This window comes from Camelus bactrianus, chromosome 20, assembly GCF_048773025.1.
Source record: "Camelus bactrianus isolate YW-2024 breed Bactrian camel chromosome 20, ASM4877302v1, whole genome shotgun sequence".
Lineage (NCBI taxonomy): Eukaryota > Metazoa > Chordata > Mammalia > Artiodactyla > Camelidae > Camelus > Camelus bactrianus.
In genome coordinates, this window is record NC_133558.1 from 9,988,505 (window position 1) to 10,015,100 (window position 26,596).

The following is a 26,596-nucleotide window of genomic DNA, read 5'->3' on the forward strand; positions in this document are numbered from 1 at the left end:
AAAACATACATTAAAAGCTAAAGTATATTTTATCTTCTGTTTCTTTTTACAATCAAATTATGAAAAGTATGTATCAAGAAATTGTATTTCATTAGCACCCAAGTTTTATTAAGACATATAGGTAGCCCTTAATAAAGCACTCACTGTGTGCCACAGGTACTGTTACATACACAATTATTTTAATGTCTTAAACCACCATTGCCCTTATGCCCATTTAACAGTTGGGGAAACTAAGGCACAGAGAGCTTTTGGTGATTCTCCTCAAGTTCAAGCAGTTCATGAAGAGTAAAACTAGGGTTAGAACCAGGTGGACTTGTCCAAATTGTGGTGTGTTCTCTGAACCAGTATAGTTCTTAGTGGCTTAGGTGCTTACCAAATCAGTTTTTTCTTTTTTTCAATTAAAAAAATCTGATGAAATATTGTCTCCCCCCCGCCCCCCATAGCTTGTTAATTTGAACTTCCTGGTTTAATCATAGTGCCATTTTATTGGAATTAGTGACTGAAACCATAGTAACCAAGTTTGTTTCACTAGTTAACATACAGTTGCCCATCCTAGATCTCCCTTCTGTTTCCTTGTAATTATTGGTATTATTTTATAATTGTACATTGTGGCCTAGAAGTCACGTTGGCTGTAGGGCCAGCCACATGCATTATGCAGTTGAGCGCTGTGGTACTTAGGAATTACCAAGCCCTCTTGGAAAGGGTCCAAGCCAGACTCCATGTGTACTTAATTCTGCTTGGTATATTGCCAATGTCTTAACTTTTACTTAAATACAATTCTAACAGGCGATGTTTACTGTTTATGATGGCTGCTATATAGTGCCCACACTTCAGTAATGTTTTTGAAAGTCACACATATTAGTGCAGTGGATCACTTTTCTGTATTGGCTTTTAAAATAATAATGTAAGTGATATGATCAATACTATGTAATTCAGCCCAAATAACAGGAATATCTTTTGAGTACATGGCTAATGCAGTACAATCTCTTATTCCTGTATGGACTTCTAGACTCTGCAATCTTGCATGCTTCTCTCTCACACAGGGCAACTGACTTCACCCTGTATTTTGGGGAAATTGCTGTTTGGAGCATGTAACGCAAATGCTGAGGTGCCTCTTGAATGCAGTAACTTGTACAGGTAGCAGGAAATTGGAGAGCTTTGGGAGACAGATCATGGGTGGTCGGGGGTACTACAGGACTGGAAGGCTTGTCTTTCCTTCATGAAGTGGGTCCTAGCCTTCAACATGGGCTGATGTCCTTGACTGGATACACGAATAGAAGAAGGTCTTAATACTTCTGAGACAGCAGGTTCTTTAATTAATCAACACAGGGTACTATTAGATACCCAGATTTGATTAAGGTGAGCAAATGGATCGCTCTTTCACGTTTCATCCACATCCACGATTGGGGTTTGCTACAGTCGTGTATTTTTAAAATGCTGAGTACAGCTGTTAGGCCACTGGAGATGGCCCAACCCAGAGATAATGAAATGGTTGTGCACGTAGGTGGGTCCTTGATTCTGAAGCTCTCAGCAGCAGAATAGGTCCTCAGATGTCATGCTGGTTAGGTGATGATTAGGTGGACGGTGGGCATGTACCTGGCTGGCTGCAGAGCGTTTCTTTGGATAGGACATCCTTTCTGAAATTCTGGAGTAGCAATTGTAGTGATTTGTACTCTGGAGCCTAAAGACCTAAGAGGTCTTTATAGTCAAACATTTGGAGATTCAGGGTTACATTGCTGGTCCACAAGCAAAAATTGACACCTGCTTTGGAAACTAGTTTGCAGTTAACTGACACATTTGAGTGTTTGTATATTTGAGGATTTCCAGTAATTCCACTCCTAGGTGTGTATTCCAGAGAAACTCTAGTACCTGCTCTCCATGAGGCATGCAGAAGGATGTTTGCTGCACGGCTCATGATAAACCAGCAACACTTCAGATGAACAGGAGAATCAGAATGATTTGTGACATATCCATACAGTGGAAGTATGATAAGTAATAGTGAAAATGACCAGGCAAAGTGTAAGCAAAATCATGAATGGATCTTAGTAACCTCATGTTGGGGGAAAAAGATCTTCCAAGACTTAACACAGTGTGGTACACTTTTGGTGAAGCTCCTAATCAAGCTTAGTGAAATAACACATTATTTAGGCACGTGTATTTGTGCTGTAATTAAAAAAATAATGAAATAGGGTAGGGGAAGCAGAACAGATAATGTTTAGTGGGTTTGTAAGTATCCTTTGTATTATAAAAAATTAAACAGGGCTAGACTGGAGTTGATAACACTTGGGGGGTTTTGTCTTCATTTAAGAATTGAGACTTGCTCTGATCTTTGAATGTTGAAACTTACCGGGTGATGCCATCAATCATGTTAACTTTGAAAAGAAACAGCCCTTGCCAGTCTCTCCCTTTCTACCCTTCCCTCTTTTCAGAATTTAAATGTTGAAAGTTGTGTTGCTGTTCCTAGTTGTCAGTTTTATTGTGTGTCTCCCAGAGGGTGCTGATGCCATTAGTCCATCTGGTGCTAAAGATTTGTTTCTTCTTTGGTAAACCAGCATTTTATCTAAACAGTCCAAAACCTACTGACGTTTTCAGGGACAACCCAACAGCAGAGCACAGGCCAGAGTGGACACACAAGGCCAACTTAGCATGTGTTTTAGGTAATACTGAGTCCGTGGTCAGATGCTGATGATGATTTTGGAAGTAAGAGCAGCCTGGGGCCAATATCTTGTCTTTGTGAAGTTAAACACTTTGTTACGTTCTCTATTGATGGGAAAAGGCAGGAGCAGTGAAGCCAGGGAGAAGAGAGAGAGGAAAGAGCAGATAGTCCTTACCCCCGTGGCTGTGTACACTCCTGTTGGATTGGTCAGAGGTGGGGATGCTAAGGATGGCCAGTATCCGTTCATGACCCTTAGGCTTCATTTCTGATTGGTGGTTTATGTCTTGTGGTTCCTGCTTTCTTACTAATCTTTTCTCAGAATTACCGTACATTCAAGTATCTGCCTCATATCCCCTTTCCAGCTCTCCGTTTTGTGTGTTTTGATTAGTGAAGGCATCCAAAGACAAATCCCAGTACAAAGAGCACGAAAAAGCCAAATAGGCATCCCTTAAATGTCCTTTAATTGACTGTGTATGACTTACGCTGCAGTGGGATCCATGCCAAACAGCTGTTCAACATAATAGAAATGTATTGCACTGGAGAGAACTGAATGAGGGTCTGCTCTGGGCTTACACTGGCCATGTGATGATTGGAGAGGGATTTTCCAACCCTGTGTATTCTACAAGGGAATTGTATCATGAGATTATTCTAGTGTGTTAGCTTGCCCCCATCCCCAAAGCCCTAGGATTCTTGGATGGCCTCCTGCTTGATGAGAGCTTGTAAGGAACTGACGCTGTGATCTTGGCTAAGAACCAGACCTGCATAAGCTTCAGTTTACTCATCTGTAAAGTGGAAGATTGTAGCAGGTTATCTCTAGGGCCCTATCTGTAATTTTGGTTTTAAAATGGTGGAAATCAGGTAGCGGTTAGGGAAGACCATCCCCTGCCTCCTGATACTTTTTGTTTGAAAGTGAGGCAGGTAGATAGGTCATGGTGATTTAGGAATTGGGAGCTAGCTATAGCGGGATGAGTTAGGGACCAGCCCTGCCGAGCTAACAGAGCTGCCCTCAGGGTCTTTGTGAAATAACTGCACCTGTGAAAAGCCAAGAAACTGCTCAATCAGTAGTTAAATAACAACAACAAACTAAAAATGACAGTAAAGGGGCATTCTTTCCCCAGTTGCCTTGGACAAATCTGTGAGTCCGGCTTTCAAGGCTGTGTGGGTTCTCTGCGTGTGTGGCCACCACCCTTTTGCCCCACAAGAAAGGCAGAAAGAGGAGGGTGTGGGGTGGTGTCCAGAGCATGTGTTTTGAACGTTGTAATTGCCAGCTGAAGTTCAAAAGCTTCAAAAGAATCGACTTTGAAAATCAAAAAAGCTTATGACACGTGAGAGGAGATGCGAGCTGCAGTGATAGGAAGCCAAGGAGCTGGCCAGCCCTGCAGGAATGTTGCCTTTTCACCCCTTTCGGCAGCTGCCAGGCCACAGAGCCCATTTTGTGAAAGATCCTCCAGAAACAATGGGGAAAACAGCTTCTGTTTTATTAGATTAGATGAATTTATGTGCCTAGGGGAGGGCTGTCTGGGTGTTGGGGGCGGGGAATGCAGCGGTGGCCCATGCGGTCATCACATAAGTAATGAAGCACCCTGGGAGCAGGGATGGGGAGGGGGGCGGCTGGAGGAGGAGCGTGTAGAGAGAGATTTCTGCATTCTCTCTGGAGAGCTGCCCAGGTTTCCCAGCCAAAAAAACAAATAAAAATAAATAAAAGGCAAGTGCTGAATGACACAGATTATGATATTAAAAAGGGATGCCATTGAAAGTGTGCCACGGACCCCGCTGCCGGGGTTGGGGGGAGCGCGTGCACGGAGAAGGGGGCGGTCTGGCACTGGACACACAGAAGTGTGGACAATTAAACTGCCCCCACCTGAGGTGTCCCCCACCCCCTCAGTGTCGGAAATTCTAAAATAAGGATTTGTCTGCATTGCAGGTTGAGGAAATTGCAGGATGAGAAAGCTAGTCGAGCTTTCCCTTTTTCTCATTCTAATTTATCAGGGAGGGAGAAAAGAGCCCCAGACCCCTCCTCTTTGGTGTTAGATTCCCTCCCAGCCACATAAATAACCTTCTCTCCCTGGCGCCTCCCCTCCCCCTCGGCCCCTGTGCTGCCTGGCCGTCCTATTGCTGCGCGGAATCTGCACTGCCGGAATCTGCACTGCCGCCTGCTTATTGCGTGCAGGGGAGGATTGTTGACAAGTGCTCTGGAGCCTGCCTCGCCGCGCTCTCCCTCCCTCCTCCCTCCCTCTGTCCTTCTTCCTCTCTGTCTCTCTGCAATGATCCGGCTCTGAGGATGGCTGCTCCACGGGTCTGTCAGGTGCAGTTTTTGGTGGCTTATCTTGAGGAACCTGGGATAGAAGGTCTGTTCCTATAAATAAAATAAAAACCAAATAGCTCTAGATTTGTTTCAGGCTGCTAGGGCTTTTGTTGGAGAAATAGGCCTTTTGTGGGTTTCCCTGCTGGGGTCCTGATTAAATCCATTATGGATGGCAAGGTGCTCATACTCATATATATATATGAGTATGTAAAAAATGTTGCGATTTGCTTAATGTTAATGTTCTTTTAGGTTTGATATCCTCCCTAGGGGCAGTGGTGGCTCCTGCAAAGGCACTGTGGAAATTTACAAGAGAGAATTAATGTCGCTCTTAAAGCATTGAGCTCTGTTGACCATTTTAGCCAAATCTGCAGTTTTTAGCCAAGCTTGTGTGAATTTAGACCCTTCTCTGGGGACGGAATGCCATCCAGCTATGGCTGGTCCCTTTATTTTATTGCCAATTTATGTGATCATTTCCCAGCATTTAAAAATTGTTGTTTGATTAAAGTTAATTAGTTCATCCTCACCATAGCTTTGGTTTCCTTTATAAACAACATGCATGGTTTTCATTTCCTTTCATACTTTTCTTTCTCCGCTTCTGTGTCCCTCCTTGAAAGATGGAGGAAACTGAGGCATGTAAACAGATACCGGTTGGGTGATTCTAGGTTCGACCTTAAAGCTTTAAACTCTGAGTGCTTGATTCTTCTCCTGTATTTCGTGCATTCATCCATGTTTATATCACTGAATATAAACACAGGTGAATTTTAGCAGCCATCAATTGTGGGTGCCTCGAATCTCTGCAGATTCTGAGGCCAGGTTTCTGGGGTTCTGCTTTCTGTACCATTTCCATTAGGTTTCCGTTAGATTTCCACTCGGGAGAGAAGGCAGCTCTCCGAGGCAGTAGGCCTCTCTGAACTTGCTTGTTGTCAGCAGATTTTTTTTTTTTTTTGGACTTTCAATAGCCCACTTAATCCTTCATCATAGTCATCTGAGAAGTGGGTGTTCAGTTGACTTGTCTATATGTGAGTACTGAGTGTACTGGGAAACTTCTGCCCCTCCCAGTCATGCTGTGAACAAAACATAGTTTTGAACTTCTGTGGGTCCATTTTATGGTCTTAGAGAATAAAGGCAGCCAGAGAGGTTTGGGAGTAAGGATGGGGATATTAACATATCCACGAATTAAGATGTTAGGACACAGAGTATTTGGAGTTGTTCCCATGTATCTTCACTGACTTGTACACAAACTAGTAACTCTATAGGATTTGTCAGTTTGCGTTAAAGCCAGCCTTGCTTAACTTTGTAGAGACTTGTTATTACAGGAGAGCCGGTTTCTTTTGGTAATTTCTAATTTCTCTTTGTGGGGTACATGTAATGACGATGTGAAGCTTTAAAGGATTATCTGTATCTGTCTATATCTATACCTAAATACATGCACACACATGTATTGCAGTTACTTAAAGGTAGAGTATCGCTAGCTATCTGAGAACATGCTGTGCATATGGAACTCTCCCTTTGAGAACCGCAAATTCTGTGATTTGTAAAACCAGATTTTGGCATGTCAGCTTATCTGAATGTAAGACTTAGGGCATGTTGGTCTCATTTATGTATCTAACAGAATTTCTCTAAAAATGCCCCATGTTTACCTCTGCCGTGTCTGCCTCTAAGTTCCCATGCTCTGCAGCGGTCCATTGTTCTGTGGCTTGTCTTCCACACCAGCCTCACTGAGCCTAGCACTGTCTTTAAGCACTTCTTCTAAAGTGGAAGGCAGTTTTTGACCTTTGGGGTGTCCAGTTCTGGGCCACCTCACCTGCGCAGTGGAACCCTTTCACTTAGCTGATAGAAACTTACATTGCATATCCTAGAGGATTCCAAGGATTCATGCTTTTGGACAGTCTAAACTGGGCTGACTGGTTTGCCGGTTTAGAAGTTAATAAGGTATTGGGATGGGACATGGATCTGGGATAGAAGAGTTTAACATGAATGGATGTGGAATAGAACTTTTCATTGTACAGCAATGTGGTTGCATATTTGAGTGGTTAATATTACTCAAGATACTGTACCTGTTCTGATTGTTAGAAAATTCTCATTAAGGATGAACAATGGGGCAGGGGGAGTACAGGGAGAAAGGAGCCTTTGCCTCGGAGCAGTAAGGGAGTTGTGCCAGAACGCACAGTATGTTTTGCTCACTGTTGTGATCATCAGAGTTTCAGTAGCCTCTCGGCCCCCTCCAGAAATCTTTCCTGGAGATCATGGCTCCTTCCCGCTGAGGGAATTTCGTACCCAGTGAAGTTCCGCTGTGGCTTTCTGGTTGTTGTTGTTGGAGCCTCTCCGTGAGGACTGTTGGCTCTCCTCCTGTGACCCCTGGTCAGGACATGGGAAAGGAGAGGTCTTCTGTCTCTTGGTGGTGCTCACTTGTGTAGGGTTTAGTAAGAGCAGCGTCTGGTCCCCCTTCTGTGTGTAAATGCGACATGTCTGCTGGCTTTTTCCTTTGTGCCCCAAGGTGACGAAATGCCTTCTGGGCTGAAGGGTTCTGTTTGCCTCTTGTCCTGCTAGTGCCTCTCAGATGTAGTCATTTGCTTGGTCCTGAAGTAGGAGACAAGGATGGGGTCAGACATCCTTGCCTGCTCAGGGGCCCAACTTTTTCCCTGTTATTGCGTCGGGTTTTTTATCTAATATCTTTTCTCAAAAAAGGGAGCGTGCAAAAGGAGATTCAGATTGCTGAGAAGGTTTTGTGGGAAAAATGTCTGGTGATGGTGAGGGGCTCCTGGGGGACTATCAGATGTCTGTCTACTTTTTGGATGTTTAACGAAAACCTGTGTTGCCCCTGTATCTTGGGGGCTCTTCTGAGGGGTTGTTGGGGCTATTTTTTGGACTCCATTTTCGTGGCTGGAGTGGGAAATCTCCACAGCTGATTTGAGAGCAGACAAAGGGGAGCCCTGGTCTGTCAGGGCCCATTCTCCTGAGGGAAGGGGGTAATTATTTTCCATAAGCTGAGGTATTAAACCACGCTCATTTGTGCTTCGTTGACCATGAGTGTGGCACTGACATCATGCCTCAAGACTGTTGCTTGTTCTCAACCACCTCGGCGTTTTGAGATGGAGAGGGTGTCAACAGACGGGCCTGGGCTTAGCTTTGCAGACCCCTCTGCACTGCTCACCCCTCCCCTGGAACCCTAGGATCGAGCCAGACGCTCAGCTGCTGACCCAACTGTGTGCAGTTGGGTTTAAACTCAATATTCATGTTGACCCCGTGAAGCTGGCCTGAGCCAGATTTTCCCTGGCATCCACACGCAAAAGCAAACAATCTAGTTTTCCCCCCACCAAATTTGAGTGAAAATAAGCTTTATCTTGCACTAATAATGGCAGCAAACTAGGCATTCTGCATGCCTCAGAGAGGGTCCTGCCTCAACCACGGGGGCTGCTTTTCTAATCTTTCAACTCCAAATGCAGCAGCCCCCACTGCTGCTGAAAATGAAAGCTCTCTTTGGATGCATGACTGTTTAATATGTAATGTGATACCTTGTCTCACAGTGACAGGGTGACAGACGGGCATTGGCTCTATAATACAGAATTACCTTTTGTGAATCTCTGCCACAACAAAGCCAAGCACATTGACTCTCCCTAATATGCTAATATGTCCGTGTGCTCCAGATGTTTTGGAAGCTCGGGGACAGCTTCAAAGGTCCCCTTGTTTTTCTTTCTCTTTAACCCTCGTTTAGGCATCGCTTTTGTGAAATACAGGCACTAGATTTTCCTTCGATTTTGTATCCCGAGTAGCTAATGGGAGGACTGGCGGAACTTCTTTGTGTCTGAAGCATCATAAAATTATAAGGAACATCATAAAATTATAAGGACCATTCTGGTCTGCCTGTTCAGATGTTAGGAAAGAATCTCCTTCTCTGTAGATGTTTGTGTTCTGAAATCTGTAGCTCTCACCCGTTGCCTAGCTGAAGGAATCTTTGGCCTCGTCTGTGTTTCAAATTCCTCGTCCGCCTTTACGTGAAGGCAGGAGGGCGAAGTTCATGCACACGGATCTCCAGCCTCTGAGAACAGAAATTCTCCCTCTTTGCTGTTGCTGGTCCAGGCTTAGGATGAACCGACTTGGGTGTATTGCTTTTTGAAAGCCTTTTTGTCGCTTGCTTACTTGGGAGATGTGAAGAAAAGCTCCTGAATTTGGTTACCTTGGGGTTTTCGGATTGTGAGCGTGGGCACTGCCCTTGTGGTGGCTGAGTGGTCTCAGGCCTGTGACTCGCCACTCCTGCCAGCTGATGGGGACTTGCCGGGGTCGCAGGCATTCCCCAAGCTGCCTTTACCCCAGTGGTTTGGAGTTTTCAGCTCATATTTATTGCTTTTGTGCAAGACAATAGGCATGGTTTAATTTAAGTTCCACCTACTGAATATTAATAGAGGAGAACGAGCGCTGGGGTGGGGAGACCGAGTCTGTGGGCTGGTCCGTTTCCTCCTGTAACCTCCTCCCCACGTCCTCCCTGACAAAGGTTTGTGTTGGTGGGGGGAGGGGTTTGGAAAAACAAAACCAGCCTGTGTGTTTCAAAGAGGATGTCATTACTTCTCATTGACTAAAAATAATCTTAAAAATTGTTGGCGGGGCTTTGTTGGAAAGGGGGAAGCAAAGGCCATGCACACTGGCTCGTCTGGTGTTAGAATAATGGCTGTCCTGCCCCATGGCATCACGTTCCATCTTGCTGCCCTGGCTCTCCTGGACTGGGCAGGTGCATGAGCTGGATGAAAACATTCAAAATGAAAAGGGGGTGGGTAGCTAGTACATTGGAGATGTGAAAAAGAGGGTGGGGGTGTGCAAAAGACAAAAAGCCCAGGTTCATCCAACCATGTAGACTGTCTAACTAAAAATAAATGTACATTTTCTCGGTGCTCACGTACAGGATGGGAGCACTCAAACTGAGAAAGTCGGTCACATGCAGAGCAAATCATCTCGCCTCCTCTAAAGGCGAGGAAAAGCCGAGGCCCTCGAGTTTGCAGAACAGGCAGCCAGTGCCCTGTGTGTGGGCCCCCTTTTCCTGATCTGGAAAGTGATGAACACCCATGTCTCTTCCACTGCAGGTCATCAGACATTGTTAATCCTTGGAATGAGGGAAACTGGAGTTCTTTGAAGGTACTAGTCTGATGAGGGCTTGGGACAGTGGATTCACCACTTCAGTTCCTTTCATCAGAGTTTGGTTGTGCCTTAGCGTTTCAGAGCATCATCCATTTTGCCTCACGTTGAGCCTCCCATGCAAGTCGGTTAACCTCCGCTTCATGTGAAATTTCATAAACCAGTTTTTCTGAATTTGTGCTTGGGCCGTGATTATTTTAGGAGGGAAGAAACATCATATATCTATATCCTTGTTTTACATTGATGTCTCTTACACATGTGTTTTTTTTTTTTTTCCCAGCATGTGTTTCTTATTAAAGTCTGTATTTGTCATCAGCGGTCTGACGGCTTTGTGATAAGTTCTGTAAGCCGCCGTCTCTCCCTTCAGAACATTAATGATTTCGGGGGAATAATGCCCCAGCAGAACTTTGGGCTGGGATGTCTTACTGTGGGTCGTGTTATGACAGCTTATGGCATCATAATCAGTTTCCTGAGATCTAGTGCACACCTGCCCAGAGCTTTCAGTGCCTGAGGGCAGCAAGATCTCTTCCTGCCTTGAACCTTGCTTCCTCCTACAACAGTGGTTCTCAAAATGTGGTCCCCAGACCAGCCAAAGCAGCAGCCGCAGCACCTGGAAATCTGTTAGAAAAGAACACGCTGGGGGTGAGGCCCGGGGAGACTTGTAGAACAAGTTTGAGAGCCACTGCTCTTTACAGTCTACTGAGGTTCTTCTTGTCTGAAGGACGAGCATATAGCTGTCCTTGCGTAGCTTAACTTTTCTCTGCCAAATCACTTGTTCACTCACTCACAGGATACAAAAAGGATACAGCAAGTGCTTCTAACCCGAATTCTCCTCCCAACGCCCAGTCCCATCTTACTTCCTCCTTGATCCACATACAGCGTCAGGACAGCCAACCACCCCTTCCTCCTTCACTACCACCGGCACCACTGTTTTGTTTTTGCTTTTAGGTGTATTGCAGATACCAACTTGGCTGTTCTTGTTTTACTATTGCAAGTTTGCTTGCTGGCCCTGGTGATTCATCTTCACTGTCCTCTCCTGTCACTTGCCCTGCAAGTGTCAAGTTTCTGCTTTGTACGTGCTGCTACGTCATACACACAGGTGTCTCCTCTCACTACTAGAATTTAGGTTTTGATTATGCCTTTATCCCCAGTGCCCCGGCACATATAGGTGTTAAGAAAATGAAGTTATATTTCCTTCCTCCTTTCCTGCTTTATTGTCTTTTATGTACTTACGTACTACTGAAAAATTTGAATTCAAGCAAGAGTACACTTCTATGTAAGAGGCATATCTCCCTTTAAAAAGTTCATTTTATATATATGGTTATGTAACCAAAATTTTTATTTTGAAATTTACCATTCTTTTCCAGTGTGGTAACTCATACGTCATCTCCCCTTTTTACACATGTGACTCCTGTCCCTGGGCTGGTTAATAACTGTTAACCTCATCTCATTTAATAACTATGGCCGTTTCATCCTGCTGTTTGGGTGGGATGCTGCATCCCCCTCCGCCCCCTTGTGACATTATTACAGCGCTCTAATTGAATGCTGATCAATAGCAGTGTTATTTCAACCACATCCTAGTGTTAGTATTAGTTTTCTAGTGCTGTGTTAAAAAATATATAAAAGTAGGTAATACTAGTTAGTAATTATCTGACTTAGCCTAATAATACACCCAAAATAGTTCAAGAATTAATTTGAAATTATTAAATGTTGGAGTCAGCTTTAAAATAATTAAAGTTAAATAAAAGTAATAATTCATTTCCTTGACCACACTAGCTATATTTCAAATGCTCAGTGGGGGCCACTGTAATGGATAGCACTGCTCTAATCTTTGAAATGTTGGCCACACTTCAGCCCTTAGACTCATAGATTTCCCTACAGTTATGTCTCCTGTTTGCCTCACAGTGCAGACTCCCCACATTTTCTCTTTCTCTGGAAAGTTGTCTGTGTTTTCATTTCCATATTGTAGTCACGACTCCCAAAGCAAGTCTAAGTGACAGCTATGGGATTTTATTTACTGCATTGTATTTGATTTCCAGCCTTATGTTATTACTCATACTCTGAAATGATGTAAAAATAGATAACTGGGAAAATGCATGCATAAACAGGCCGAGTCCCAGGGTTTTGTTGCAGTATACTGTGTTCTTTCAAAAAATCTTAACAGTATGTGGAATAGTGTGTTCTGTTTGGTGTTTGCTGTAACTAATAGGAACCACTCTAAGTGCTTCAACCAAAAAGTTATTTAATACAGGGATGTAAGTGCTTACCAATTTCCTGGAAGGGTTAGGAGAACAAAAATCAAAGGGCCACCCCGCCCTTTTGGCTTCACATAAAAGCCAGACACTGAAGCTGTGAACATGCAGACCTTGTGCTTGCATTTCTACTGATGGCTCAAAGGCTGGTGACTAGACAGAGGCCAGTTGCTGTGGACACTTGTGCTGATGCGAGCTTCTGATTGGTGGAACCTACATTGTACCCAGAACCCCAGATGCAGGGACACCTGAGTGGAGGCAAACCAGCCAGGCTTTTATTCAGCGGTTACCCATGATTGTGGCCTGACTGCTAAACTGGGCCATGTACACCATCATGGAGAATCCTTATCCTTTGAGACGATCAAAGGCAGATGTGGTGACCCTGATCTAATGGCCTGCTAATGAAGAGAATGTTGTACAGTTGGATTTCTAGTTAAGAACTCAGATACGGCTGCAGAGTAATGATGCTTTTTCTTGTGTGGCAGGTACTGCTTCCTGAAGGCAATTCCAGAAAGGATTCTGGTGTTTCTAGAGTAAATATTTAGGAAGGATAACTAGTTTGGACTGAGGTCCTCTCTTCCTTTCTCCTCCCCAGCCCTGCGAGATGTTGATGTGCTTCAGAAAGAACTCTGCAGCGTAGTATCACCATTACAGATTTCTGCTGGAATTTCTTCCCTTTGAAACGATCTCTTTGGTAGGCATTCCACTCTTGTGTGAGGTCTAAAGTAGGATGAGGTGTGACTTTCCCCTCCTCCATTCACGAGGGATACGTGCCTTTCCTTCTCTCCTCTCCGGATCCTTGTCTGCCCTCATCAGCCACTGTGTAGGGTTAACTGTGGTAAAGTGCTGCTTCCTGATGTCATGTATTTAAGTGTTTGTCCCCTTTTCTCACCTGTAGGGCTCCTTGGTAATGGCCAGTCTAAGGGATTAGGACCAGCATCAGAACAGTCAGAGAATGAGAAGGACGATGCATCCCAAGTGTCCTCGACTAGCAACGATGTTAGTTCTTCAGATTTTGAAGAAGGGCCGTCGAGGAAAAGGTTAGTACCCAAGGCTGAAAACATTGGTGCCTTAAACCAGGGAATTCAAACTAGGTGCCAGTTTTTTGGCCCCGTTGGAACATACTTGGGCCCACTCACCTGATCTCCTGATTTTTTTTTTTTTTTAATAGAGGAGCCAGAATTTTGGATTTTAGTTTAAAATTTCCTGGTTTCTAAATACTGTCCACTATTTACAATTAAAAATGAATAAACCAAACAAAAACAAAAAGAAAAAAAACAAAAGGCTTTGGGCCAAACAAAACATGTTCCTGCCATAAAAATTGGCTGAGAAGTTGCCAACGTGTAATTCCTGTCTTTACTGTTCATATTAATTGATTTTCACCAGTTGTATTCTTGAGTATATTAGATACTATTTTGCCATTGCTCAAGAGATGTTTCCTAAAATTTGAAGAGTTAAATGTGGCGTTTCTGAAAAAATTTCCCCATCATCAGGAAAGCAAAATCCACTTGGTATGCAACCAACTTAGTAGATGTTTCATCGGTTCTTAAAACTTTTATCGGGAGGTTTTAAATTTTTTTTTTAAATGACTTTCCTAAATAAGCTTAAGATAGTTTGATCAGGAAGTTGGCTATGGTCGTTTGATAGGAGTTGTGGCTTTATGGTCAAACAGGGATAGTGACATTATATAATAATACTTATAATTGAGTGTTTAAAAAACACTTTGTTGGTTATCTGCCTCATTTTGTGTCATGTGTTGTCTCCCCCCTGCCCCCAATTTAGAATTTATATTTCATTTCTTTCCTTTTCCGTTCTCATACTCGGTGTTTTCCTGGATGAGTAGGTTAATTACTTTTTCTTAGAATCTGTTTGTTTGAAAGGTTGGGGAAAGGGGAAAACAAATCCCCTGAGCAGGCCTTTGTTTACCCTTTCCATAGAATTATAGTTACTTTTCAGAAACTATCTAGCTGTGTGTATGTAATGAACTGAGTATGGTGGAAAATTAAGAGGAAACAATTAAGAGCGACCACGTGTGGATATTTAAAAATCCTTTACCAAACTGTACTTTAGATCTGAAATTTGAGATGTGCAGCTCCGAGTCTTTGTTTTCCTCTACCACGCAGTGTCTTCGTTTTAGAACATCCATGGTATAGACTCTGTTAATTTCCATCCCCTCTTTTTCTCTTAGTCCTCAGCACTGTGTCTTAGAAGGTGTCATTGGATTTGTTGGTAGTACAGTTTGTGTAGGAAGTGTCTCTGCCAGCGTACTGGACTTTTCACATTACTCTTTTTAAAGACTCTTGGGTGAGTGTAGCCGTGCTAAGCCCTCTTTGTTTCAGATGCTCTGTGACAAACATTTGCTCTGCCCCGATTTGAAAAATGCGTCATCTCAAGAGAGGGAGTTCAAGGTTTGTTTGTTTGTTTGTTTAATCACGTCACGTATTGGAATGTGTAATAACATTATCCATGTTTACAGACATGAGTGGAGGGTTATGCATCTAGCATCGTCTTCACCTGTGTTTGGGGAACAGAAGTCTGTGAGTTTGGTAGGAAAGGACAACACCCTGTCCTTCAGCTACATGACTGCCCATCACCTTCACCCCTGGGAGGATCTGGTCAGCATGGGGGTATGATGACAAAGGTCATTAGGCTTCATTCTCTTGGGGATGGGATGGGAGTGGGGGCCATTTGTCCCTGGCTCCTAGTGCCCTTCTCAGATGACAGTGCTTCTGGCTTCCTCTTTGTCTGGGACTGTGTGGCAGCTGTGTGCAAATTAGTTAATTAACTTTAGTTCTCCAGGGCAGAGCAAAAGAGAAACTTTGTTCAGGGTGAACTTCATGAAAACATAACCATTTCTAATCTGCTTTAATTATTAGCATGCCGACTACCTTGTTTTACTGAATTAAGGGTACATAACAGCATTTTGGCGGATTATAATCACACTCTGCTAGTGAAATCCATCAGGGGCATAGTGTAGATCAAGGATTGACAGGTTAGGCTGGATTTAGGGCTGGTGTAGGGCGGCCTGCATTGCAGAAAGGGGTTTTGTAGTTTACGAATGAGTAGTGTAGTTAGGGCATAAATTTCTTGCAGTGTTGCAGGGTATGTAGCAAATACAAAATAATAACTTTTAATACTTTTTGGCTTTTAAGAGCTCATTTGTTTTGATCCCTTGTTGGTACTGAACATAAACATTTAGTATAAATTACTGGGTATGAGCCCTGCCTTCTAAGAACTGGAATCTCAGTTCCTGGAGGTTGTTGTCAATTACTGTCAGACTTCAGTGCTCAGCCTTCCTTCATCTCCCATATAATGTACCTTTTCTAGTAAATCGAGGAGTGTGCTGTCTCCGCTGATGCCAAGCCAAGCCCAGAGTAACTACCTAAAGTGATTTTAAAATGTTGCTTCAAGCGCTGGATGGATTGTTGACTAGATGTTACTTTTCACCTTGTGGCTAACATTCCCAAAGTCTTGTAAATATGCATGAGAAGAGCATGTTTTATGATGGGCCACTTGCATTCTCTGTTGGCATTTGGACTTTCTAGGAGGGATCACTGAATCCTAAAATTCCAGAGTCATGATTTATGTATTTGCCTTGGAAAAAGCTCTCTCTCCCTCCCTCGCTCCCTCTCTTAAGAATGATACGAATTACTAGCTATTCTTGTACAGTTAATTGCTCTTTCTAGGTACATGTTTTTAGGATCACCAGTTAATAAGCCTTTTGTCTTGATGGGGGAGGGGGAAAGACAGGAAATTTATGTGTCTGGCTTCCTTAAGAAAAATTAAAATCTGAGGTGTAAGCTGCACCAGCCTCAGTTTATCCCTTGCCCTGATTTTCCAGCCTGCAGTTTGAAGCAATTCCATTTTCTGATTGATGCCTGTAACACATTTCTTAAGTCTTTAGTCAAAACATCCCATGTGTTTACAATGTGTTATTTTTCTACGGGAAGCCCCCTACGCTATGTTTGGCCCTGTGTCCTTAGTGCCATTGGTTTTATGTAAGATGGGAATGTTTTTGGTACATAGAAAGCAGTAGAATCCAGAGTTCCATAGGATTTATTTTTCTTTATTGAGACAAAAATAAAAGGTATTTCTTTACCTAGCCATTAAATCACTCTGTAAAAGGAAGAGCCAACCTCTAGAAGCTTTTTGCCTGTTTGATGGACAGGGCAGCCCAGCCAGTGCAGATCTGAAGGACTCAGTGCTGGTGGGAGTTCCTCAGGGTTGGTTTTCTGTTTCTTTTGATCATTGTGGTAGGTGAATTTAACAAATCATTTAAAAAATTCATATATTAATTAGTTATTACTATTTAGAATGGAAACATCATAGAGACCCTCAGCCTTTAATCAGCCCCTTCTAAATTTGTTGGTGGCCATGCCTGGCTCCTTAGCCCCTCCCCATTATATGGCTCCTCTCCTTACACTCGGTTATTGTAAAAATTTGTGTTTCCTGCAAGAAATATCTGATTTCTAAAAAGGAAACCAGAATGGACAGATGTTGTTCGTTAGGTGTGGCTGGGCTGTGAGAAACACGGGAATGAGGGTTGTGATTGGGATGGAGATGGTGTTTGGCTGGTGGAAAGGAAGGTGTGCAGAGACGTTGGTGATGGTGTACTTTCAGGTGTAAGTACATGAGAGATCCAGGAGGGGTCACCTGCATCAACCACTCAGATATCTAGCCAAATTAACCGTGTGTCCTGATTTTACTTCCACTTGAGGGGTGGAGGGGATAAGTAGGGGAAGTGTAAAGGCAGTGGTAGTTATCAGGGATGTGTCACAGGGACCTGGCATGTGGCACTGTGGTTAATTAAGACTGTGGGCTGGAGCCAGACAGTATGATTTCTGGCAAGGCTATGTACCCGTCACGTGCTCGTGGGCAGGTTCTGTAACATCGCTGGACCTCAGTTTCCTCATCTGTAATATGTCTGTTGACAGTGGTTTGGTGTACTGAGCAAGTTAATTCTGGCGGAGCTCCCTGCTGCGTGATGAGTACTGCGTGTTCGGTATTACTGTTCGCTGTCATCTGCGTATTTGACACATGGGTTGCTACATGGGGGCAGGCATGTTCATTGAAGACTTCTCCGATGTGTTTTAGGGAGATTGTGATTTATGCAAATTGTGATTTATCTCTTTTCTCCATGGCCCCGTCACTGCCACCACCACGACCTGTGGGCGTGTGTCCCTCTTTTTTAAAGTTACTGAGTCACAGGAAGGACCCTAGTGGTGTAAGGTGTGAATTTCCTCCGCAGAGCTCAGTGTGACCGGGTATTTGCTTGCCCGGGGCAGGCACGAGTTGGGTGAGGTTGTAGTTGGTGAAGGTGTTGCCGAGCAGATGCCATCTGGGCTGTTCACACATAAGTCATCGCTTCACCTTGGGGCAGCCCCTATTTTGCTAGGTTCCTGCTAAGGTCCCGGACACACTTTTAAAAACAAACTCCATGACAGTCTACTGAACTAGCTTAAAAAAATAAAAAAAGTACAGACTGTGCCTCTTCAGGGATTCAAGTGTTTTCTTTTTATTAAACAAAGGGCTGCTGCATTTTAGTTATTTAGGCGTTTGCTGACGTAGGACTTACTGAGTTCAAAGACAGGGAATCCTGCTCTAGGGGTTTGAACTTTGAATTTGGGGAATTACTTTAAGGGTGAAGAGTTGGTGCAGTTTGGATTTCGGGTATAAATACATGTTGAAGGTGATGGGGCTTTTAACACGTGCTCCTTTTAAAGCTAAATTGTCAAATGGTACTGTTTTGCTTATTTATGTTCTGAGTGACTATGTTGACATGAAACACTGTGATACTCTTGGGAAGAAAGATAGGCCTGAATGCATAAGATTCTTGCTTGGCAGCACGCAGTGTTGGAAATTGGAGTTACTCAATGGGAATGCCCTTAAGAATTGGAATTTTAGAAGCCTGAATAGTTTTTATGTATCCCTTTAATAAAATGCACTAGCAGAATGGTTTAATGTTAAAAGCACTACTAAATTCTAGAGCTATCTTGACTGAAACACGTTTTCCACTTTACAGGAAGTAAAAAATGGACAAGACTGAGGAGCTGAATATTATGTGGCACCTTTAATAACCACAAAAAATAACTGGAATTAAGTCAGTGTAGCTGCGTCCAGCCTGTCTGCTCTGTGCAGTTGCCGTTTCTGATGGTCTTCTTTCCTTCCCTTAGATCTAAATGTCTTTCTGACATCATCTTCCTTTTGACTTTGCCTGTAGGACTTTAACATGTCTAGTTTCTGTTGGCTTTGGATGAATCATTCAGCTTTCTTATGTCTGAGAAGGTCTTTATTTCACTCTCATTAAAAAAAAATCATTTATTATTATTATTTTTAATGGAGTACTGGGAATTGAACCCAGGACCTTGTGCATGGTAAGCATGCACTCTACCATTGAACTATACCTTCCCCTAAAGAAAATCTTTTTATTAAAATTGTAGAATCCCATGCTGTTGTAAGAAATTGACACTCATTTGTGGAAGACACTTTTGCTGGGTATAGAATTCTAGGTTAATAGCCCTTCCTCCTGTACCCTTCTGTGGGGTATGTTAAGGTGTTGCTCCATTGTCTCCTGGTTTGCAGTATGCCTGACAAGGCATCTATTAAAGATTTTAAAAAATCTATTCAGTGTGCTTTGGTATAGTTTTCTTTGATTCTTGTGTTTGGGATTCATAGAGCCTCTCAGTTCTGTGGATTTAATCAACTTTGGAAAGATTGAAACCGTGATTTCTGCAGGTACTTTTTGCCTGTGTTCCTTTCCCCTCACAGGGATTTCATTTGCACATACATTCAGCTGATTAAAGTTGGCCCACAGCTCATTGGTGCTCTGTTCCTTTTATTCTAGTCTTTTTTCCTCTTTGTTTCATGTTAGCTATGTTCTAACTAAAATCAGCCGACACGTATTTTTCACCTAAGACATTGTGAGTTTTAGTCTCTAGAAGTGAGATTTTGGTCTTTTTATTATCTTCGCTGTCTCTCCTAATATATCTTAGCCTTGGCTCTACCTTCTTGAATGGAATTACAGTAGATGTTATAATATAGAATGGAATTGTAATAGATGGTTTTAGAGTTTTTGTCTACTAATTCTATCATCTGTGTCACACTGATGTCCCTCTCCTCAACACAGGTCATATTTTCCTGCTGTTCAGCTTGCCTGGCAGTTTCTTACTGGATGCCAGGCATTGTAAATTTTCTTTCCTTGGGTTTTTCTGGATCTGTTTGTGTTTCTCTACCTATTCCTGAGCATCGCTCCAGGGCGTGATTAAGTTATTAGGAAACTTTGAACCTTTTAAGCTTTGTTAGGTAGGGCCAGAGGGCAGAGTTTGTGTGGAGTTAAGTTTCCCCAGCTTCCTGTGAATTCCGGGTCCCGTGTTGGCAAGGCACATTGCCAGCCCTGTGTGGGGTTTGGGGGCTGCTCCCTCTAATCCTGTCTTGAAGTATTTTCCTCACATATGAACGAGTAGTTGAAAAGGGTCCTCACCGGATTCCAGGGCTTTCTGGGTGACTCCTGCCTGTCCAGTGCTCTGACCCACATCCTGTTCAGTCATGTGTGGGGCAGAGTACTAATTCTCAGTTCCTTCTCCTCGACTCAGGTATTCCTCTTGTTTCCCCACTGTGTGCTCTGGCCCGGACATTCTCTCCAGGCAGTCAGTCACTTGGGCAATCATTTGTTTCCCAGGGACCACTGTGCTTTGTTGTGCGATGCCCATTGTCTTGTGTGGAGTTTTAGTTCTTTCAGGCAGGGGGATAAATCCTGTCCCTTAACTAGAAGCCGAAGTTCTTCTCTGTTCTTTGAATGTTGACCGAATGAGACTGAGAGAGAAGTGCACCGCAGGAAGCATAACTACCGTGTTTGCACTTTGTCTTAGTCACAGTCATAACCTTACGTTTAATTAGTCATCAGAAAAGAAAAAAAAAAGTGAATTGCGTAAGTAGGCCCTGATGCAGTGTAAAAGAAAATTTCAAAATAAGGAAGCAATTGACCTATAAATAGAAAATTTCACTCCATAAGAGAGGGTGCGCCAAGTGGAAATCCATCCTTCATACTCTGAGGCTCAGAACCCCTGTGTCTAGAAGAGGAAGCATGTTCCCGTAGTGAACATAACACATTGTGCTAATAAATCTTACCTTAATCCTTAATGAAACGCCTGAAAGGCTTTAGCCCTGTTTTAGAGCTGAGTCAACAAATGTTCAGAATGCTTCCCCACTGACACGTTTCTTATGCACAGCGAAGTCACGGTTTGAGCCCGTCTTCAGACCTGTAATCCTGGGAAGTCTCCCACTACAGCACGTCACCTTGCATCAGGAATATCAGACCTAGTATTTTCAGATATCAGCTGGACGGAAGAATGCCAGAAAGGCGCTCCTTTTGGGCCAGCAGTACCTGACTTGGCAAGCTGGACCATGGCTGGGTCACAGTGCCTCTTGTCCCATCAGCTGAGCACCTTTGTGCATGGCCACCTTGTGGCCCCTCAGATCATACAACCTAGTAAATGCCCTCTTCTCTGCCAGGGCTTGTATTCCTTCTTTAAGAAGTGAAGGTTTTTCCTTCATTATAACCCAAGCAGTAGATAGAAAATGGGCAAAACTTGTTTATTTTGAGCAAAGCGCGTTTTGCTTTTGAAATGATCTCTGGAGTCCTCCAGTATTAGAAGTTAGAGGTCCTGCTTTCCTGCAGAAGGACACTGGGCAGAGTGAGAGCATCCTGGCTGTGAGAACTGTCAGGCCCTCACTGACTCTTCCATTTCAGGTGACCGTTCCAGGTAGATCTCTGATGACTGTGGTTTTAGGGGGTTGTTCCTGCACGGCTCTGGGAGAGTCCTCTTTCCCTTTACTTTTCATCTAGTCAGGGGGCTTGAGGGGCTGCTCGCCTCAGGTACCTGCTCCTGGATCTGCTTCCCCTGTCCTGCTGTTCGAGTTTGGGGTAGAGTTTACATCCCTCAGCTCTACCTTAACCTTGATTGCAAGTGTTTTCCCAGATAAAATTGGCCACCAAGGTGACCCTGAGGGTCAGGTGACTCAGGGCGTGCGGGGGCATCTCCAGTTGTGCCAGAGGTTCTCTCTGGCTGTGGACACACACATTCTGTTGGCTGCAGGATGGCACAGGCCAGGGTTGTGGTTGGAGACATATCCGTTCCCTGCAGGAGCGTCCCCTGGGCGTCTGTTCAGGCCTCACAGGTCACTCTCACAACCTCTCCTTCCCCTCGGTAACCCAAGACACTAGTGGTCTGTTAAGAGAAGCCCCCTCCCTTCTGTCCCCCGTGGTGACAGACAGCCTGGCCAGGGTGTCTGCAGAACCACAGAAGCTACTCTAGTAAACAGAGCGCACGACTGGTTTTGCACATGAACTTATTCGTGGGAGGTTTATGGGATTCCCCTTTTCCCCTTCCTGTCTTGGAATTTTAACTGCTTGGCAGATTGTTACCTGTGTGGCATGACCCGGGGGTTTCAAGACTATCTTTTGCGTTGCTTTGTTTTACAGGAAGCAGGTCCTTTTTCTGTCCATGAAGCATCTTGTGGAGTCCCTCCCCACACGTGTCTTCTTTCTCACATGCTAGACCCTCTTGTCAGTGCGTGTGAATAGTGTCTGAAGGCACCGGCAACCCCCTTCATGGAATAAAGGTACAGCCCAGTCTCGGATTAGAGGAGAGGAAGCTGAGAGACTTGGTGTTTTAGGGGGTGGGGTGTAGCATGGCTGTTGGAGGAAGCAGAGGGTGGATTTTGGAAGAATGTGGAACTGGGTTCCTGGGTGACTGAGCAAACCTGGGCTGGCATTTTGAGGTTCCCTTTATGGAATATGCATAGTTTTGTTTGGCTTAAATGGAAGGATGGACTGCAGATTCCCTTTGGAATGTTTTTTTTTCTCTACCCTGTATCTCTAGCTTTAGCCAGGGCCCACTGATACACCCAGCTGGGGCACGTAGCTTCTCTGTGTGCTCAACTTCACCCTGGGCTGTGTCCCACCTGTTATCCTGGGTCGGGGTCCAGGGCTGCAGGAGCTGGGCTGGCTTGTGATGGCCCGAAGCCCCTTGGCCCTCCTTGTGAGGGCCTGAGCCTTGACCCACGCAGTTCTTTGTGCTCTGTAGCAGGCTGCTTCTGCAGGGCCTCATCTGCTTCGGTGCTTGGGACAGGAGGGCTGGAAGAGGGCAGGGTTTATTTACTAACTTTTCTGTGCCAACATAGTGCGCCTGAGATGAGGGTTAGTTTATGCTTTGAAAAGGGCACACGTGGGTGTTGAGGCAAAAGTATCAGATCCCATTCCAGATTTCTATCTTGTAGAAGCCTCAGGATTGACACAGTACTGTAACTGATTTAGGAAGTCACCTGTCCAGAGAGCAGACCGCACCCACCACCCCCATCACCTGTCCTGGGCCCCCGGAGTCTGGGGGGAGGGGCCGGCAGGAGCTGCGCAGGCTTCCAGTTGGACCAGCCCAGCTAGGCAGCCTTGTAATAGCCCGCAACCCAGGCAGTTCTTAGTATTAAACAGGATAACGTAGCTCAGCAGTGGATCGGTGCCTGGTAGGCTTTAGCCTTGGTCCCCAAATCGGTCTAAGACAGGATGTGCTGAGAGGCAATGAATCCGTACTTGTTGAATGCATGTCGAGTGGTAGCATTAGCTTCTTTCGATTATAGGAGGGAACAGGCTCCCTGTCTTCACCTTACTAAATGAACAGCAAACCCCAGTCGTGATCTCTTTCTTTTTTTAGGTCAAAGGAAGAGTAGACTTAAACATAAGAGGTTCTCGACTAATTAGAAGGGAGATGGGGGTAGTAATCGAAAAGCTGTTACTGTTGTCTGGTTTTTATTAGAAGACTTTCAGAATAAATTTCCATCAGCTCCATCCTTTCTTGACTTTTAAAGTTATCATGGAATTTCCATCTTTAAGTGTCTATTAAAGCACCACCTGTCTGGCCTGGGTAATCTGGGGTGGGGTAGCACCTTGCTGTATTTGGGGTAACACAACGTAGGAGTGTAAAGCAAGGAGAGATGGAGCTTTCTGGCATTGTGCAGTTTATTTTAAAATTTACTGTTAATGCTTACCTTCCTGGAATTGTGCATTAAGCTTTCTCATTAGTGAAACTGGGCTTCTCTTTGCTTAATATGTTATTTTTCCTACTAGAAAGGGATTCTGTTTAGAGAAGTCTTCATAGATACTCAGTTCTTCAGCACGAACACACTACCCTTCTAAAAGTTGAGCGCACGTGGGTCTTAGTGTGAAGGAAGGAAAGGGAAATTCAGGGCTGCCCCAGAGCATGTGTGTCCTCTGTAGGGTAAGAGATTGGCAAAATACGTTTGATTTAATTCGCCGTTAATTATTGCCAAGGGCAAAGTTTTAGAGACTTGTGGACATGGGCTGCTGCTCCTAGAATTTGGCTGAGGTTCCTGGTAGTCGCACAGGCTTTGGCTGCGTGTATTTGTTTAAGGAAAATGGTGGAACTTCATTTGAGGCAGTTTTATTACTGCTGTGGCCGTTTCCTTTTTCTGTTCCCTCTGAGGTCTGATTGCAGGGATGTCACTTCCACCTGCCATGCAAATGATGCTCTAGTATGCTTTGTGGTTGCCACGGAAACTGGGTACCAGCTTCTTTCCTTCCTCTTAGATCACATCTCTTCCTCATCTTTTAAATACAAACATCTCTGTCCCATGCTCTTGCCCTTCTGGCCTTTTACACCCTCCAAAGGACAAACATAAACACGTCCATGATCTTTTCAGTAGTATCCGACCCCCCTGGAAACTTATCAGTTGGGAAGTCTTCCTTGATGAAATTGAGAGCACGCACAGAGATGCTGGGTGTGTGGGGGTTTAGAGTCACCTCATTTGTGAAGGGGGTGACAGCCATTAGTGTCACTTGTGGTTCACGTGTGAGTGCTTGCAAGGGTTGTTAGACATGGCTTTTTATGCAGCGTGTTCCTTAATGTCAGCACCTCACTTGGCTGCTTAGCAGCTCAATTAAAAGCATTGCACATGGTTGCGACTAAGATGGGAATAGAGTGTTCTTACCACCCCCACCCCCGTCTGTTCCTTCCCTCCTTCCTTCTCCCCCCTCCATTTTTATGGTAGAATTGGCTGGGTGGGGGTGGGGCACTTGGCTGCAGAGATACTGAAGTACACACTGAAGTATTTGTGTGTGTGTTGTGGGGGAGAAAACTTTTGTTCGTTTCTGCTATTAGAAATTTAAATAAGCGATCATGATAATAGGTGAGCTTTTCCCCCTTGGAATAAGGTAAATATCGGGCAAGAATACTTTCTCTCTTGCTTCGATTTAGAAACACAGAATCTTTCAAAGAGTGTCAGCCTCATAAAATGCCTTGATCGATCTATCCCTCTAGCTTAAAGCCCGTCCCACAGGGTGAATGTGGAATCGGCAACATCAGTCTCGTTTTTTTTTTGTTTTGTTTTGTTTTGTTTTTGTTTTTGTTTGTTTGTTTTGTTTTGTTTTGTTTTTTGAGTGTGTTTGGGTGGCGATGGACTCGGGTGGTCGCTGCTGCCTGGCTGTCCCTTGGCCTTTAGGCTTGAGAAGGGCTTGGCCCTCGGCTCCCTCAGAGCTGGGATCGTCCTTGTTTGTCTCTCTGTCCCCAGTGGCTGGTGGAGTATCTGGTATGTTTGCATGTTTTTGTGAAGGTAAACCAATTCTAAGAATAGCCAAATAACGTGTAAGGAAAGGAAGGCTTCCCAGAGGAGTCGCTATGTTTGAGAAGCATATTTTCCTGTTTAGAATTGTCCAGATCTTTCATCCCTCTTCGCATATTGCAACGTAGGTGTGTGTGTACTTGTGTGTCTGTCTGCCTGTTCGTGTTTCTGAAGTATTACCCATAGTTATTTGTTTTGTTTTAAAGGGTTAGGAGCAAACTTTTTGGTAGTGATAGAATACTTTTATCCTCCCCCCCTCCCCGCCCCAACTTGTTTCTCCTCCTCTCTCCTCTCTCTCTCTGGTTTCATAAATGCTTCCTAGGTCCAAAATTACGCATCCATCTATACCAAAATACAATTTGTAAACTTACTTCTTGGGGCCTGTCTTGTGACCCATCTGACTAGGGCATAAGGAAGTGCCTGTTTCTACTTTCACAGCAGCGTCTGGAGTCCTCCAGCTGCCACAGTATAAGGTCACTTAATTTCCATCAGCAATGTTAATTAGTGATGCCAAGCGAAGGAGGAAATGCCTTCTTGCCTGAAGGCCCTGTGGTTCCTCCTGTGGTGCTAACTTAAGGTTGACCACAGTTTTCTGGTATCCTTAGAATTTTGAGATGCTTACAGTGATCATCAAATTCTATGATAATAAATATTATTCACTCATAATGATGGTGATAAGCATATATTACCTTATCCTCTCAGGTTTTGGTTTTCTCAGGGGTTGAAGAAGACCTAGCTCTTGTTTATTTGCTTTTGAAGAAAATATGAATAGCATATATGACCATTTTAAAGAAAGCTTTAATTATGTAGAACTGGCATTTATTTTAATTCCTGGTGTCTACCATATATAAAATGTAGAAGGATTGAGAACATTTAAAAGGAAAACAAAAACAGGGTCTTAAAAATGAATCTTTGGGGGAGGGTATAGCACAAGGTCCTGGGTTCAGTCCGCAGTACCTCCGTTAAAAATACACAGATCGAACCACCCCTCCTCCAATTAAAAACTGTACAAAAATAAAATGTTCTAAAATTTAAAAAAATAACATAAATAGAAAACAGATAAAATAATAAAAGAGAATCTTTGCTGCTGTTCCTGCTTGGTTTCAGACATATTTGGAAATGAATGGAGGCCTTTTAAGAGGCTGCTGCTTTCATATGAAGTACTGTTCTTGTTGAGTATATAACTGTACTACGGGCAAGGTGTTTTACTGAATCAAGTAAATTGTTCCTTAATAATATAATTAAAAAATGACACGAAGTGAGTATTGGCTCTGATGTATTATGATGTAAATCCATTTGGTGGTTATCGTCTCGTGGGAGGGCCATTTTTGTCAGTGTCTACTTACCTGGGGATGGTAGGACTACTGGGCGTTCTGTCCAGGCCAAGCCCACCTTGGTATGAGGCATGAGTGGTCTGTAGAGGATGCTCTGAGTGACCGTGAACACTATTCAGGTCAGTCTTGGGGTGGGGTACTTTGTGGTGCCCTGTGGGGTGTTCATTAACACTTTTTTTGTTTGTTTGTTTGTTTGCTTTGCTTTTTTGTTTTTTGTTTTTTGTTTTTGGCCTGTCCACTTGGAACTCTACAGATTGGTATTCTCGCAATTGTAAAATATATGTTGTTTTCA

The 26,596-nt window shown here is 43.9% G+C and overlaps 1 protein-coding gene across 5 annotated transcripts in view; it reads left to right on the plus strand.

Moving 5' to 3' along the window:
• The window catches only part of JARID2 (jumonji and AT-rich interaction domain containing 2), a 228,771-nt gene that overhangs the window by 123,342 nt on the left and 78,833 nt on the right, over nucleotides 1–26,596 (plus strand). For 3 of the 5 annotated variants that reach the window (XM_074348127.1, XM_074348129.1, XM_074348126.1), the window contains one exon: nucleotides 13,239–13,380. The exons of the other annotated variants lie outside the window; for them this stretch is intronic. In XM_074348127.1, coding sequence (XP_074204228.1) covers nucleotides 13,239–13,380 — 142 coding nt within the window. The remainder of the gene's footprint in view (nucleotides 1–13,238; nucleotides 13,381–26,596) is intronic. 5 annotated transcript variants of the gene reach the window in all.